Source organism: Herpailurus yagouaroundi, unplaced genomic scaffold (genome assembly GCF_014898765.1).
Source record: "Herpailurus yagouaroundi ecotype Mexico unplaced genomic scaffold, PumYag 28, whole genome shotgun sequence".
Lineage (NCBI taxonomy): Eukaryota > Metazoa > Chordata > Mammalia > Carnivora > Felidae > Herpailurus > Herpailurus yagouaroundi.
Window position 1 is genome coordinate 167271247 of NW_024412376.1, and position 16028 is coordinate 167287274.

At 45.8% G+C, this 16028-nt stretch overlaps 1 protein-coding gene and 1 long non-coding RNA gene across 10 annotated transcripts in view; one reads left to right on the forward strand and one right to left on the reverse strand.

Moving 5' to 3' along the window:
- The window catches only part of FAM193A (family with sequence similarity 193 member A), a 170901-nt gene that overhangs the window by 40596 nt on the left and 114277 nt on the right, over positions 1-16028 (reverse strand). For all 9 annotated transcript variants that reach the window (XR_005794673.1, XR_005794670.1, XR_005794671.1 and 6 more), the window contains 6 exons: positions 14644-14791; positions 7423-7500; positions 5755-5867; positions 5379-5621; positions 2820-2973; positions 2524-2703 (listed from right to left, as the gene is read on the reverse strand). Coding sequence is in view for 5 of the 9 variants with exons in the window: in XM_040489365.1 (XP_040345299.1) it covers positions 2524-2703; positions 2820-2973; positions 5379-5621; positions 5755-5867; positions 7423-7500; positions 14644-14791 (916 nt within the window). In the remaining 4 variants the exon portion in view is untranslated. The remainder of the gene's footprint in view (positions 1-2523; positions 2704-2819; positions 2974-5378; positions 5622-5754; positions 5868-7422; positions 7501-14643; positions 14792-16028) is intronic.
- LOC121039312 (uncharacterized) lies at positions 7645-14637 on the forward strand. The gene is made up of 3 exons (XR_005794692.1): positions 7645-7893; positions 11384-11423; positions 14267-14637. It is a non-coding gene; the product is annotated as an uncharacterized LOC121039312 (long non-coding RNA).

The window sequence follows — 16028 nt, forward strand, 5'->3', positions numbered from 1 at the left end:
GCTGACAGATTCCAATTTTGTTAGGGCTATATTTTCCCCAAATTGATCTCTATTATCCCACAGATAAAAGACTAGGCCCAGAGGATTCTGCCCAGGTGAATTCTACCAAACATTCAAGAATTCAACTCAATCTCTATCAAAATTCAGGAAAGCTTTTTTGTAGAACAAGCTGATTCTAAAACTTACATGGAAACATAAAGGATTCTGAACAGCCTAAACAGTTTTCAATAAGGCCTCACCAAGCTGGAGAGCAGATCCTACCTTATTTCCAAACTTACTATATAAAGCATAGGTCAAATACACTATGGGAAAGGACCCAGAGGTCAAATAAACACAGAATACAGAGTGCAGACAATAAACACTTGTATTTATAGTCAAATGATTTTCAGCAAATGGCCACTGCAATTCAACAGGAAAAGAGATGGTCTTTTCAACAAATGGTGCTGGGACAATCTGGATATCCACATGTGCAAAAAGATGAATTTAAACCCTACTCTCACACCATAAGTAAAAACTGGGTCAAATGAACCAGACCTGAGTAAGAGCTAAAATTACAAATCGTCTAGAAGAAAACAGAGTTTTGTATTAGGCAAAGTTTTCTTGGATGGGACATCAAAAGTATGATGCATAAAAGAAAGAGTTGATGAATTAGAATTCAGCAAAATTAAAAACTTTTGATTTTCAAAAAATACCATTAAAAACTAACAGACATGCCACAGACCAAGAGAAAATGTTTTCAGATCACGTAATTATAAAGGAGGGGCAACACATAAAGAATTCTTCTAATTCCTATAACTCAATAAGCTGGAAAAGGAAACAAATGGCCCATCGATATATATAAAAGAATGCTCAGCTTTACCCATAAACAATAAAATGGAGACTGAAACTTGAAGGGATTACCAATTCTTATCAGACTGGCAGCACCCCAAAGCTGTATGATAGCAGCCTCTTTGGGGGGGCAGGGCAGCCATCACACTCGGACCCAGAAAAGCCACTGCTGGTGACCAATCCTGGGGATAGACCTACTTATGTATGAAAGATGCGTAAGGACGCTCCCTGAACAGTATATAGGGGAAAAAGAGGGAAGCAAACACAGGTGCCCAGCAGCAGGGGACTAAAAAGAAAAACAAAACCATGGTACATCCACCTGCTGGAACACAGAGGGCAGCAGAAGAGAACAAAGTGCACTCTGTACAGGGAGGGTTGGTCAGGGAACTGCCTGTGCACATAAGCCTTTTCATTTGAAAGGGGAAGAAGAAACATGAGCATTTGCATAAACAAACACTGGGAAGACACACGACAACGAGTAAGACTGGTTATCTACTGGGACTAAAACTGGGGGTGGGTAGGTGCTGGCCAGGGCAGATGGTGAAGGACAAGGGGGCAGGACTTCTCAATGTAACACCTTTTCACCATGTCACCTTCCTTGCCTGAACCGTGGATCTACACTGCCTATTAAGTAAGTTAATTAACTAAGCATCTTGACTTTTACCTGGTCTTCCTTTCATTTAAAAACTACGTGGGGGCGCCTGGGTGGCGCAGTCGGTTAAGCGTCCGACTTCAGCCAGGTCACGATCTCGCGGTCCGTGAGTTCGAGCCCCGCGTCGGGCTCTGGGCTGATGGCTCAGAGCCTGGAGCCTGTTTCCGATTCTGTGTCTCCCTCTCTCTCTGCCCCTCCCCCGTTCATGCTCTGTCCCTCTCTGTCCCAAAAATAAATAAAAAAACGTTGAAAAAAAAAAATTAAAAAAAAAAAAAAAAAACTACGTGATAACCTATTTATAAAACTGAGTCTCTAAGAAAAGACAGTTGTCTCATGAGGTATTACCTTCAGTTAAGAAACCAGATATCCACCAGAAAGAAAACCTCCCTTACAAAATCAACCATTTCTGAAATTTTAACATTCCACTATTTTACTTGTTTAAAAAAGTCTCACTGGGTGGTTCAGTCAGTTAAGCATCCAACTTTGGCACAGGTCATGATCTCACAGGCCGTGGGTTCGTGAGTTCGAGCCCCATGTCAGGCTCTCTGCTGTTAACACTGAGCCTGCTTGGGATCTGCTGCCTCCCTGCCCCTCCCCCACTCGCGTGCACGTGTGTGCACGTGTGTGCACGCGTGCGCTCTCTCTCTCTCTCTCTCTCTCTCTCTCTCTCTCTCTCTCTAACAATAAACATTTAAAAAACAAAAATACAAACTCTCCCCTTGCTTCTTTATAGAAAAAACCCTCTATGATACCCAAATATCTGGAGCTACTCTGGAGAGTTACAAAATCAAGACCGATTTGACTCGGTCATTTTGACTCAAGCAAGAGTCGATTAGACTCAAGCAAGAGGAACAAGATCAAAATGGGGCTCAGGAGTCACGTTGATTTATTTTTAAAAGCATGCTCTGATCCTCTCCAGTGCTCATCTTCAGAAGTTATTCAAAACAACACAATTTTGCATGCAATAATTCTCATGTTTAGGAAATACACACAGAGAAAGATACCCGTGGCAAAACACAAAGTTCAGAAAGATAAAATCGTACCTGCTGAGTTGGGTAAGATGGGGGTGGACTGTCCACTTTACTTTCCTCTTTCCTGGGGCTCCCATTGCCTAGAGCCACGTCTTGCTTTGGGGCTCCTGGCGGCTCCCCACTGCTTTCGCCATCTGCCTCTTCGTCGTCAGCCTCTGAAGAGCTACTACTGGTACTGCTTACCTGAGGGGACTTTAAAAACAACCTTTATCATTTATACTTTTCAAAACGCAAGAATATAAAAAAATAAGATGCCAGATCACCATTTTCTGCCACTTATTGTCACCAGGAAGAAGTTGTACCCATACCTCATCTTTCAGAGCCATGTTTTCCCCGCCACCATTCAATTCGCTGTGGATTCCATTCATGTTGGCCACCACCTCCGTATCGTCGTAGTTACTCAATGGATAAATATCAGCAAACTTAGCTGACAACGGTGCAACGTCTTCGTCATCACTACAACTGAGACAGGCAGAGATGGTCACCACGAGGCCATTTACCCGGAGGGACAGTGAGTGAACCACCCACAAAGCGCAGACGTCTCCTTCACGGACACTATTCTTGTTCACAAGAGTGTTACACTGAGCGCCACACACTTCCTACTATCTCTCAGTAACCTGAACACAAAGAGAAAAATGCCTGAACAATTACCATTGGGACTAATTTAGAAGAATGGAAAACAAAACTCCAAAAGTAGAAAAATGTTGGAAAAATCATAGAAATGTAATCAGATTAATCACTGCATTTCCACTCGACTTGAAGTGCCTTGGTCTACAGCCGTTCTCTGCCATTTCCAAGCAGACACAATTTTTTTACTAAAATTAAAGGACTACAAAGGACTGCCAAAATTTCAGACGTAGCCAGGTGAACAAAACTTTAAGGCACTTAGCTGACAAAACACTGAAAGTTTTTCACTATAAGGCCAGCTCTGGACAAGTCAGTCATGATCTTAAGTAAATATCAGCTTTAGCAAGACATCTAAACAATGGGCAAATGAAATACTTACTAAAAATTATAAGCAAATTTCAAGACTGTAGCCAACGAAGGCCACTTCAAACATACGCTTTTCTGGTGTGTGGAAAGAGTGGGCACGGAGCTCCCACTGCAGTGCAAATTGTCCAAGGTGTGATGTGACCACACGTGGTCACCCCATAGTCTATGTGAGCATGCCTCTGAGTCCACCTTCTGCCTCAGCATACAACAACCTCCAGAAGGAAAAGTCCTAAGAACTAGCGACCTTTTAGCTTCAGAAGAGCGTCCAGAATTGCTCAACTCAAATGTCTTTCCCATTTTTAGAAACAGAGTCAACATACTACAGCACACTCACCAAGGGAAGCACACAGCACCCACCAGGTGCGGGCTGTGCAGGCTTCCCGAGGGCCTGTGGTGCCTGAGGTGACGGGACATTTTGCCTTGGTCGACACTCAGCTGCTCCTGAGATGTTATAACCACCATGACCCACAGATGAGGAAACCGAGGTTCAGAGATGAAGTGATTAAATCGTCTGCTCGATGTAATGAAGGCGGGCTGCACTGGCCCTAGAGCCCACCAAAACTGGAGGGCACTGCTGAACAGAGACTAAAACTGCACGACTCTATTTAAGCGCCTTCGCGATGACACCAAGAAAGAGACAACACGTACCAAAGGCAACGCTGGAGGGCTTCAGGTCACGGTAAATCGTATTTGGCAGACATTAGCCCCAGGCTGCTGAAGGACCAGAGGCCCGGAACGGCCATGGACAATCCCAGCCTGAGGAGAAAGGTGCCCACAGCCCACTTCCTCCACCACGTGACAAGGCACAGGAGCTCACACCTGACGCTGGCAGCTGTGACATGTGAGCAGGGATAGGCTCTTCTGACACACATTTTTATTAGGCTGTATGTGTTTCCTGCCGATACGTTTTTTAGAGGCTGGTAAACAGCTGGCTGGGAAACTCTCGACCCTCCTTCACAGACTCCCAGAGAGCACAGGGTGTCCAGGACTAGAAAGCAGTTCGAGCTCAACAGAGTCATGGCATTCAGACCAATCCCTTTAGAATTATTTTGTGTTTGAGACCAGATGCATACTGAGGACTGGAAGACTCCAAAGGAAAGCCTCAGAGTCGTCGTGAGAAATCCAGATGGAAGAAGTGAGAAATCTGAGAAGCGCTGAACAGCCCGCAGTTGGGGCAACAATCTCTACTACTGGGTACCGGGGCTGATGTCCGTCACCTGCACGGGGCTCCTGACACCCCTATGCTCTACGATAAGCGAAATACAAACCTAAATGTACCTAAATAAAATAAAAACACGCATCCATGTGCAACCCGTCCAGAAGTCAGGGTGGAAAGCCTCAACAAATGACAGGGTCACCACTCCGAACAAACGTGGGACCACTCACCTACAGTGTGAATTGGCGATAGTGGCACAGCCACCTCGCTCATACAAAATGTACTTGTAGATAATGTGGGAACACGGAAAACAGAACCTTTCAATCGCTTGCTAAAGTGATCATCTGGGTTTTTGGCAAGACATGGAATAAGCATGAATGCTGAACGGACAATGAGGCGGAATGAGCTTCGGGCTGATCACCCTCAAATAAAATGAGGAAACGTGAAGCCAGAACTGAAGAGACACTTCCCTGCATACCAACATGGTTTTTCTTTACTGGCATTTATTAATTTACCGTATTTTTTTTTTCAGGTAATGAAATAGTGTCAAAGTTTGGATTTACTGATTTCATATTTTAAAAGTTGCTTAAAAAATGAAGGATCCTTTTTCTGGAAAAGCACTATAATGATATCCATACTTCTGCAGACAACACTGTCCATACTTCTCATTATTGGGTTACGTAAATTTCTGAAATCTTATTACAAAGTCACAACTTACAAAGTTGGTGCAGAGCCATTGTCTGTGAGGATGAGTCTGGGATGTTGCTGAATTGTAATGGGAGAGCTGGAACCTGACCCTGAGCTTGCTGAGGACACGCTAGGTGGGCGCATCTCAGAGAGATAGTCGGGAGCAGAATCCACTTGGAGGGGCAGCTGGTGACTGTGGATGTCGCCAGTGACGGGGGGGTCCATGACACCACAAGTGAGGATGTGCGAGAGGCTGCAGTCATCACAAGCACATCTGAGTGGGAATGAAGGACAGTTACCCAGAGAGCCAGGAGAGAAGGTCAGACCACACTCTGTCAGGGTCAGCGCCTCTGCTGAGGCCGTGGGTCCCACGGGCCCTCTGTGCCCACACGACAGCACAGGCTCACCTTCTCCTGTAGTTGCAGTTGGGGCAGTCGGGCATGCTCAGCCGGGAGGACAACATGTGCCTCATGGCGTCCGTGAAATTGTTCTCACCAGCAACTGCTTTCTTGCTGGTTAGCTGGAGGGAATCATCAAATGAGAGGTTAACTCTGCAAGGCAGATTCCCCAATCGGGTGGTCCGAGTTTTCAGTAATCATGGTAATATGTATCACACCCATCTAGAAGCCAGCGGCCACAGCTTCCCAGAATAGGAAAGAGCCACGAAGGGGTGGGGGGAAAGGGGCAGACCTGAAATGTGCAGCAGCCCTTGGCTAGAGCTGCACAAAGGCCAGGGAGCAGGAACACCCCCCGCTGGTGCCTCACTAGCAGACACCAGCCTTGACCCCAAATGGCTGTGTGCTCGGGACTCACTAGGGACCAGGAGCTCAGAACTAAACTGTGGCCCCCAAGGAGTTCAGACCCTGAAAGAGGAAACCATGAGGTGGGAGGTGCTCCAGCCCAGATCTGTGCAGGAGGCCACGGAAACGGAAACAGAAAAGCAGCTCAGCACGGCCGGTGTGTGTGGGGCGGGGGTGATTCACAGGGGAGGCGGTTCGCTGCTAACTTCATCAGAGGCCAAAAAAAAAAAAAACAAAAAAAGTCTCTGGGTCAGAGGCAGAGCACTGAGCTAAGCATCCAATGAAACACCTCTAGAAGGCCTACTGACCCTGGGCTGAGCAGGAAAGGGGTCTTGGCAGACTGGGAGGAGAGCACCGGGCCCAACAGTGTAGCCTGGAGGCACACAGGCCTGCACACACGGAGCTGTAGCACGAGTGGCACTTGTGACACGTGCTGGCAGCTGGCAGGTGGGAGCAAGGCCAGCTGGGGAGGATGCCCACTGCAGGGACAAGGACCAGCAACTGAAGGGGGTGGAGCCAGGAGCTACGTGGAAAGTGGCACCCAAACTTCCAGTCAACTAGGCAAGCATCTGGATTTCAGAGAAGCCTGTGGACCAGCTCTGGCAATGGAAGGGGTGAGGCTGGAAGGGCCATTTGATAGGACAGAATCCATACAGGAAGGGTAGGGGGGGCCGGGGGCGGGAGAGCACGCGGAGCATGGTGCCCTCTACCCGTGGGGCCCAGAGGAGACCACAGGGGTGAGGACAGGGGGCACCAACGTCTGAAGAGGGCCAGGGGAGAAGAGCCGGCTGGAGAAAAGCAGCAGACGCCAGCATGTGGGTGAAAATCAAGGGGAGCAGGCTTCCAGAGTCGAGTGCCCCGAGGACATCATGACAGCCCCCCCCCCCCCCCACCGCTGGCAAGCCTCAGAGGGTGCAGGGGGGCAGGGAAGAGCCTGTGGGGAAGCAGGGAGGCAGGGAGCGAGCAGCACCGTCAGCAGCCACACTGAACGTATGGCCCGGGCGTGTGGGAGGCCGGGAAACGGCCTGAGGGGGGTGGGCCCAGTCCCACTCTGTGACCCCACCACCTGCCTAGAGAGCGCAGGGCTAGAGGGGGTCACTTGATAAACGAGCTTTTCCTTGAGGAATACAGAGGATGCGGAAACAGATAAGGAAAATTAGTTTATCTAGGATTAACAACACTATCTCAGGAGCAGGCAGGGCAGTGCGGCCTTGAAATGGGGGGGTTTCCCGAGCTGCATTCCTGCTCTGGCGTGCAGCCTCCCCACAGCCTTACCTGCTCCTCAATGAATCGCCTTTGTTTGAAAAGCTCCCAGTCCTCTGTCAGCATGCGCTGTTTGGTTTTCATGGTCATCTAGTAAGGAGATGCAAACAAAAAACCTCAGTACCAGCAAGAGTCACCCAGGCGTCCGCGAGGGGAGATCTCAGATCTGGTGCACGTGACAAACCACCTACAGAGGCTCCACCTCTTTCACGTGCCCTTCTTACGTGGGAAACACGGAGGAACTCACATTAAAAAAAGAAATTAAGATGTCAGAGCTGAATCTGTCACTGCAGTAGTGAACATTCATCCTTTACCGAAAGCCTCTTGTTATGTGCCCTGCCTGAACCAGAGATCCAGAAATGGAGATGACCCAGCCTGCCTGTGACGAGCCTGCGGACAGGACACCGGTGTCACAAAGGGGCGAATTTGGTACAACTGCACTCACACGAGGCCCCTGGAGGAGTCACATCCACAGAACAGAAGGTAGACGGGGGCACCAGGGGCTGGGAGGGGTGGGGGGAAGGGAGGGCTGTTGTGCAATGGGACAGGGTGTCCTTCAGGGAAGGTGGAGACGTTCTACAGGCAGAGGCTGGGGACGCTCACAACCATGGGAATGTACTTACTGCCACTGAAATGGACACTTCACAGTGGTTAAAACTGTAGATTTTATGTTACGTGTATTTTACCACAATTCGAAAAGAAGCCCAATTGAGGGGGACAGGGAATAAAGAATGGGCTCAAAGGTACAGTTTTAGTGGGCGGGGGGAGGCTATGAAACAATGAAGTCTTGATGTTTATCTAAATGTATTCTTCTAATTATTAAAAACTTAAGAATAACCACTAAAAACATAGATGTGGGATTTGTATCTTCCAAATTATCAGAACAAAGAAAAGCGGGGGGGGGGGGGGCCAACATATTTAATCCCATAGACAAGAAAATACTACCAATAAACCCTCCAAAACAAAACAAAAGTAATTTCAAAAAATAAATTCATGCTTTTGGAAAAAACATTTTTAATCATTTAAACCATAAGAGAAGAAATCAAAGTTGAAAGTACAGTCCACAGAAATAACTGACAATGAAAGCCCCACAAATCTGATTATGTAAGATGTGCCCAACATGTAGAAGAAAATGTACCGGTTTAGATGCATTTCTGAGAGAACGAAACAGAACAAAAGACTGAAAAGTATGTGTTCAACCTAACAAGCCAAAGGAACAAAATAAAAATGAGAAACAAACCCATAAGGCAGGAAGAAATTAAAGGTAAAAGCAGAAATTATCAGGAAAATGAAGAAGCAAATGTGATCAATAAACACGGGAACACTGTTCTCCAAATTCCCTCCCAGGCTGACCAAGGGAAGAAAAGGCCCCACAGTTAAAGTGGGCCTGAGAAAGGGCAGACACAGGCGGGGGGGGGGGGGGGGGCCGGGAGGAAATAACTGTACAAGGTAGACGTTCACATCCAAAGAAAAGCTGTGAGCAGGTGGCTCACGGGCTGTTCCGCTGTGCCTGCACAGTGCTTTTTAAAAAGCTGAGTCAGGGGCGCCTGGGTGGCGCAGTCGGTTAAGCGGCCGACTTCAGCCAGGTCACGATCTCGCGGTCCGTGAGTTCGAGCCCCGCGTCAGGCTCTGGGCTGATGGCTCGGAGCCTGGAGCCTGTTTCCGATTCTGTGTCTCCCTCTCTCTCTGCCCCTCCCCCATTCATGCTCTGTCTCTCTCTGTCCCAAAAATAAATAAACGTTGAAAAAAAAAAAAAATTTAAAAAGCTGAGTCAACATTAGAAAGCTCTTGAGATTCCACCTAAGGGCCAGACTTCTCTGGACGTCTTCGCAGCTCTGAGGCACCTGCACTTTGCCGCCCTCCTGGCCGAGGGTGTGGTGTTTCCTTTGGTACAGATGGTGCTCTCCATGCCAAGTGTGCCAGGGAGGCAGGCCGGGGGGGCGGGGCGTGGGCAGCAGCTCTCCCACAGCCTCCCCTCTGAGCACAAGCTTGTAATCCCTTGTCTAAACGATGCAGACAACTTCCTAGGCGAACATCAATTTGTGGAGCTGACTCATGAAGCAAAAACCCCAGAACAGATGACAAAGTAAAATGTAAACTGAAAAGGCAGCATGAGGTCTATAATCCTCGCTCCTCCTCCCTGCAAAACAAATCATGCCCCAGGTCTTAGGGTGTATTCCCTCAAATCCTTTATGGAAAAACAAGTTTTTTTTAACTGGATGCTGCTAAAAACATCATGGAAAGTTTCTCAATTCATTCTACGAGACTAGCATAACCTTTATGCAAAACAGAGAAGGCCTCAAAGACAAAGAGTCAATGATACCTCAGAATACAGACACCAACATCCTAGTATCAGCTACTTACATCTAGTTATGGGTTAACAGAGAATACACCATAATCTAGTAAGACGTTAATTCGAGGGATGCAAACATGTCTCAAAATTAGGAAACCTAATCTCTCACTTCATATAGAAAAATACATAAAAGAAAAAAACCATACAATCAAATTCAGTATCTATTTCTGCTTTTTACAAAAATCGTAACTTTAATAAGCTAGAAAAGGGAGCCTTCCTTAATTTGCCAAGAACTATCATCAGTAAGCGAGGCAAGCACGTGACCTAACGGGAAGCCAGAGCAGAGCACAGCGCCAACAGCAGTGGCCGACAGCAGTACGCATTCGTGCTGTGCCGAAGGCTTTAACCGAAGCCAAACAAACCAGTTCAAGTGCCAGAGAGGGTAAGACAAAACATTATTGTAGGGGTCATGGTCTCCTAGAAAATTCGAGGCAGCCAACTCAGAAACTCCTGGAGAGTAAGGGCGTTGGGTGGAGTGCCAACAGCGTGACAGTGCGGCCCCAACACCTGAAGCCCCCAGGTATAAACTTGGTAGGAAACAAACGGTAAAATCATAACACAGAATACAATAAAAAAAAAAAACAAAAAAAAACAAAAAAAAAAAACCCTAAAAAGAGAATATATACCATCTTATTAAGTGGGAAGATTCAATATCGGTGCCAGTCCTCCCTTTACGTGACATACGTCTGCTGTTTTTAGGAAAAACCTTTTTCTCACAAGTAGCTATCACTATTGCACATTTAAAGACGATTTTAAAGGAGCTACACATTAGGAAAGGTAGTAATTTCTGTATTTTAGTACAGAACTCGGCACACACTCAATAGAACTACTCTTTTGACCCTCTCCTCACATCCTCTGTGATTAACTTTTCCGAACATTTGGGTACCTGCAGGCTTATGTATGTGTCAAATAACAAATAAAGGATACGTTTTAAAAAGCAAGCAAAAACAAGTGATTTAAAGCTGTCAGCCGTCTCCCACGTCCATGCTTACTTGTGAATACTCAATTATTTTACAGATGTTTTTGAAACCTTGAAATTACTACATAATTCCTAAACTACTACTCGATTAGAAGTGACTGATGTCCATTCCAAGGGTTCTAGAAAGACTGGTACCTTCCAGATGCTAAAATTACTCAGTTTCCCTAATTTGTATTAATGGCATCATGGTTTCTTGATAGGTGAGTGAAAATAAATTTTTGGTTGCTTTAGTAAAGAGGATGTCTTTTCTTTGTGGGGAAAAAAAGGGAAAATACCTTTTTTCCCTTTTTCTTATTGTGGTAAAATACACATAAAATTTGCCATCTTAACCACTTTTAAGTGTACAGTTCAGTGGTATTAAGTACATTCACATCATCGTACAAACATCCCTACCATCCATTCCCAGAACTTTCTCATCCTCCTCAAATGACACTCTGTCCCCATTAGTAATAACTCCCCGTTCTCCCCTGCCCCCCCCTCCCCACTTCCCCGGCTCTGGTCCCCATGAATTACACTTTCTGTCCCTAAGAATCTATGGTAGAGACCTCATATGAGTGGAGTTCTACCATATTTATTCTTTTGTGTCTGCTGAATTTCACTTGGAGTCCTATTTTCATTCATATTTTTGGTCTTCCATTTAGGTCCTTGATCTACCGAGTTAATTTTTGCATATGGTGTGAGGTAAGGTTCCAATGTCATTCTTCTGCGTATGGGTAAGTTTTGAAATCACAAAGTGTGAGTCCTCCAGTTTTGTTGTTCTTTTTCAAGATTGTTCTGGATACTCTGGGTCTCCTGAGATTGCATATGAATTTTAAGATGGGTTTTTCTTTTTTCTTAATGTTTATTTTTGTGAGGGAGGGATGCAGAGAGAGAGGGGGACAGAGAATCCCAACCAGGCTCTGTACTGACAGCTGCGAGCCCAATGTGGGGCTCAAACTCATGAACCGCAAGATCATGACCTGAGCTGAAAGACAGACACTCAACTGACTAAGCCACCTAGGTGCCACAAGATGTATTTTTCTATTTCTACAAAAACAACTTTACGATTTTGACAGGGATAGCACGGAGTGTGCAGACCACTTTAGCTAATACAGACATTTTAACATTAAGTCTTCCAACGAACATGGCATGTACTTCCCTTTATGTCTTTGTTAATTTCTTTCAGAAAGTTTAATGGTTTTCACTGTATAAACCTTCCACCTCCTTGAGTGAATTAATTTATAAGTATTTTACTCATTTTGATAGTGTTGTAATGGGATTTTTTATAATTTCCTTTGCAGATTATTTGTTAACGTACAGAAATATAACTTTTTGTGCACTGACTTTGTTCTTGATGCTTTGCTGAATTCATTTATTAGTTCTAGTATTTTTTTTTTTACAGTCTTTAGGATTTTCTACACATAAGATCATATCATCCACAGAGATAATTTACCTTCTCCCATCCCAATTTGGATGCCTTTTATTTTTCTTGCCTAATTGCTCTGACCGGAACTTCTAGTATCATGTTGAATAGAAGCAGAGAAACCAAGCAACCTTGCTTTATTCCTCATCTTAGAGGAAATGCTTTCAGTCTTTCACCACTGAGTATGATGGTTCCCAGGGATTTTCACACATGGCTTTCTTATGTGGAGGTAGTTCCCTTCTGTCCCTAGTTTGTTAAGTGTTTTATCATGAAAAAGGGTTAAATACTGTCAAATGATTTTTGTGCATCGACTGAGACTACCATTTTTTTTTTTTTTTTTTACCCCCTCCACTCTGTTGATGTAGTCTATTACACTGATCAATTTTCACATATTGACCCTCCTTCCATTCCAAGAATAAGTCCCACTTGGTCATGGTGTAAAGTTCTTTCAATATATTTATGAATTCTGTTTGCTTGTTTTGTTGAGAATTTTGCTCCAATGTTCTTAAGGGATGCTGGCCTGTAGTTTTGTTGTTTTTACAGTGTCTGTGGGGCTTTAGTATCAGGGTAATGCTAGCCTCACAGGATGAGTTGGCGAGCTTCTCTCCTCTTCAATTTTTTGGAAGGACTGATGTTAATTCTTCTTTAAATATTTGACAGAATTCACCTGCAAAGCCGACAGGTCCTGGGCTTTCCTCTGCTGGGAGATTTTTGATTAGTGATTCAGTCTCCATACCAGCTGTAGGTCTATTCAGACTTCCTGTGTCCCTGTGACTTAGTCTCAGCAGGTTCTGTGTTTCCAGGAATTTGTCCGTTTCATCTAAAGGGATCTGATTTGTTGGTGTTCTGTTCTGATACTGTTCACAGTACTCTTTTACCATTCTTCTTATTTCTGTAGAATCAGTAATAATGTTCCCACTTCGTTTCTGATTTTAGTAATTGAGTCTTCTCTCTTTTTTTTCTTAGTCTATATAGCTAAAGATTTGACAACTTTGATGATCTTAAAGAACAAACGTCTGGTTTCACTGTTTCTTCTATTCTGTATTTTATCTGCTGTAATCTTTATTGTTTCTCTCCTTCTGCCAGCTTTGGGTTTAGTTTGTCTTTTTTCCCTAGATCCTTAAGTTGCCAAGTTAGGTTGCTGATTTAAGATCTTTCCTACTTTTTACTGTAAGCATTTAGAGCTGTGAGAACATGTACTTTTATTTATTTTTTTTATTTTTTAATGTTTATTTATTTTTGAGAGAGAGAGAGAGAGAGACAGCACAAGTGAGAGCAGGGGAGGGGCAGAGAGAGAGGGAGAGAGAATCCCAAGCACGCTCTGTGCTGTCAACATAGAACCTGACACGGGACTCGAACTTGTGAACTGCAATACTTAACCAACTGAGTCACCCAGGTGCCCCAGAACATGACTTTTAAAGAAATAAATTTAATTTCAGGTTTACTTTTTAAAGTAAGACTGTACTTTCCTTCCTAGAGAAAATAACCATATTGTTGTTTTTACATACACCCCATTTTCATCAGAATAGCAGTGATGATACTATACATTACATTCCTAAATAGACATTTAATTTCAGGGACAGATCCGTAAGAAAATTACTATTCCCAAAGGTTTTCTCCATTTCTGCAAAGTCTCAGTCTTTCCTTTTTTCGAAGAGTCGTCCTGAGGCATTTATGTGTTTAGTCACAGTTTAACTGGAGAAATGAAGAAAGAATTTCTAAAACCAGAACTGCATTTATATTCATCCTACCTATAACATGGAAAGAGAAAGCATCCACGGGGTCTGCAGTAGGGCAGATCCAAATCCCAGAGTCTCAAAAGTAAAACAAAGCTCTGTCAGTGCTCCCCTATCACTCCTTACATCCTGTTATCTTGGAAAGGGCGGTTTTGAATTCCTCCTCCTCTATCCACCCTCCTGCAGTTTTAGAAAGGCGGGCAGGCAGGCTGGGGTGCCCTCTGGAAGTCCCACACTCTGGCCTCCTAAGAGGCTCCTGCTGACCAGTTGCACCTGCCCTCAGGCCCCATCTCCAAGAGGAGGGCCCTGCCTTCTTGGTCCTCCTCCGTCCCTGTCAGCACCTGCCAAGTACAATCAACTATGTTCTGTCTGCGCTCCTTTTCTAGATGGTGAGAGACCGAGAATGGGCTCTGAATGGCAGAGCTTTCAGGAAGTGGTTCCTGAAATTACAAGGCTCAGGAGCTCCCAAGGGCCTCATAGACTCTTGAGGGGACACTGAACCAGGTGGCAGCCCATGCAGGTGACGGTGGGTGTAGCCAGGCCAACAGTGACCTGATTAACAGCTGCTGCCACCCTCAGGCACAACTGAATGAAGACCACCGTGGCACCGCAGAATCTCTGCTCCCTTTGGAAAGTCAGTGGCCAGAATCCCCCAACCTGCACCTACCTCCCCATTCCCTGTCACCGCACCTGCACCTCCCCGTCCCTGGTCACCCTGGCACACGTGCCTGGCCCACAACATCTCCTGGCAGCACGCACTCACCTGCTCATCGACATAGGCGTCGATCCTCTGCTGGCACTCCAGCCACTCCTCAGCCACCCTGCGCAACTCCTCCTCGGAGCGCTGGTACCGTTGCAGCAGGGTGCTGTACGTGTCCTCGTTGCACGTGTCGTGTGTTGTGGTCCCCAGCCTAGGGAGAGAGGCATCTCAGCAAAGGAAAGGGGTCCAAAGGCTCCAGGCCAGAGACGGGAGTTTTGCTTCCGTCACCTCCTCTCCCGATGTGACAAGTGGGACACCGCTAAGCACTGCACCAGGCTGCTGTGAGGCACCCAGAACAGAATCTGGAATCAAGGAGAAGCTCAAAGAAGAGCTCAAAAAAAACAAAAAAACAAAAAAACAAAACCAAACAACACTCTTCTAAAAGACCAAGATTCTGAGGCTGCTCTGGGCTCTGCACAGTGACTGGGTGGGCCCGGGGCCTGAGAACACAGCCCTCTGGCTGGCTGTTCATCAGTCCCAGAGCAGCCAGCCGCTTTCTCTCCCATTCCTGCTTCCGCAGCCTTTCTCATCACAGATTCCCATGCTTCACGCAAAGCCCATCTTCTATGTAACGTCATCCTGCCTCTCTTGTACCACTTGGAAAACGGGGATGTTAAGGGAGACCGGTATCTGCCCGGCACACATTTTTCTTCCCCCTTCTACCAGAAGTGAGAACTGCTCTCCTCCTATACCATGATACAGGTTCCATTTTGAGCCAATGGAGAGCAAAGCAGTCAGGGGTCCCGGGACATCTTTGGTGGGGTAATCGGAGCACAATGTGTAGGCACAGGGCTTACATTCAAGCAGAGCTGGACTGGAATCCAGAGAGAAAACGAAGAATGTCCTCACGGCGCATGGCATCAGTGGCTGAACACACGGGTCACTATCTAAATATTCACTTTGTAAATGCATGATAACACCATGGAAAGATACTCACGGTAACCTCGGTTACAAATACCATGCATGTGAAAAAATAAGTGATAAGGAGAACGAAATGAAGTCACTTTTGGTAAGTTTATTCACAAACCTAATTAAACATTTCCCAAACAATTAATATTATATATTTAAAATAAAATCCAGTTGGGCAATCGCTGCTAATACCCATAACAACAAATAAGCAGACAGTGAGGCTCCTGGTCTTGCTACAGGGAAGGAAACAGGTCTGATGAAGCTCCTGGATCCAGCACCAGCTCTCCGGCAGCACAGACAGAAAGCCTGTGCGGTGCCCTGTGAGCACGCAGGCTGAGGGGTCCACACTCTGGGCATCTCTGAAGGGTCAAGGGCTCAGGTTCTTCAACAGATAAATTACAAGGGACAGGATGGGTGGGGTGGGGACCGGGAGGTTAAAGAATTACCAAAGACATGGGGAAAAGAAGGGGTGGGGAATT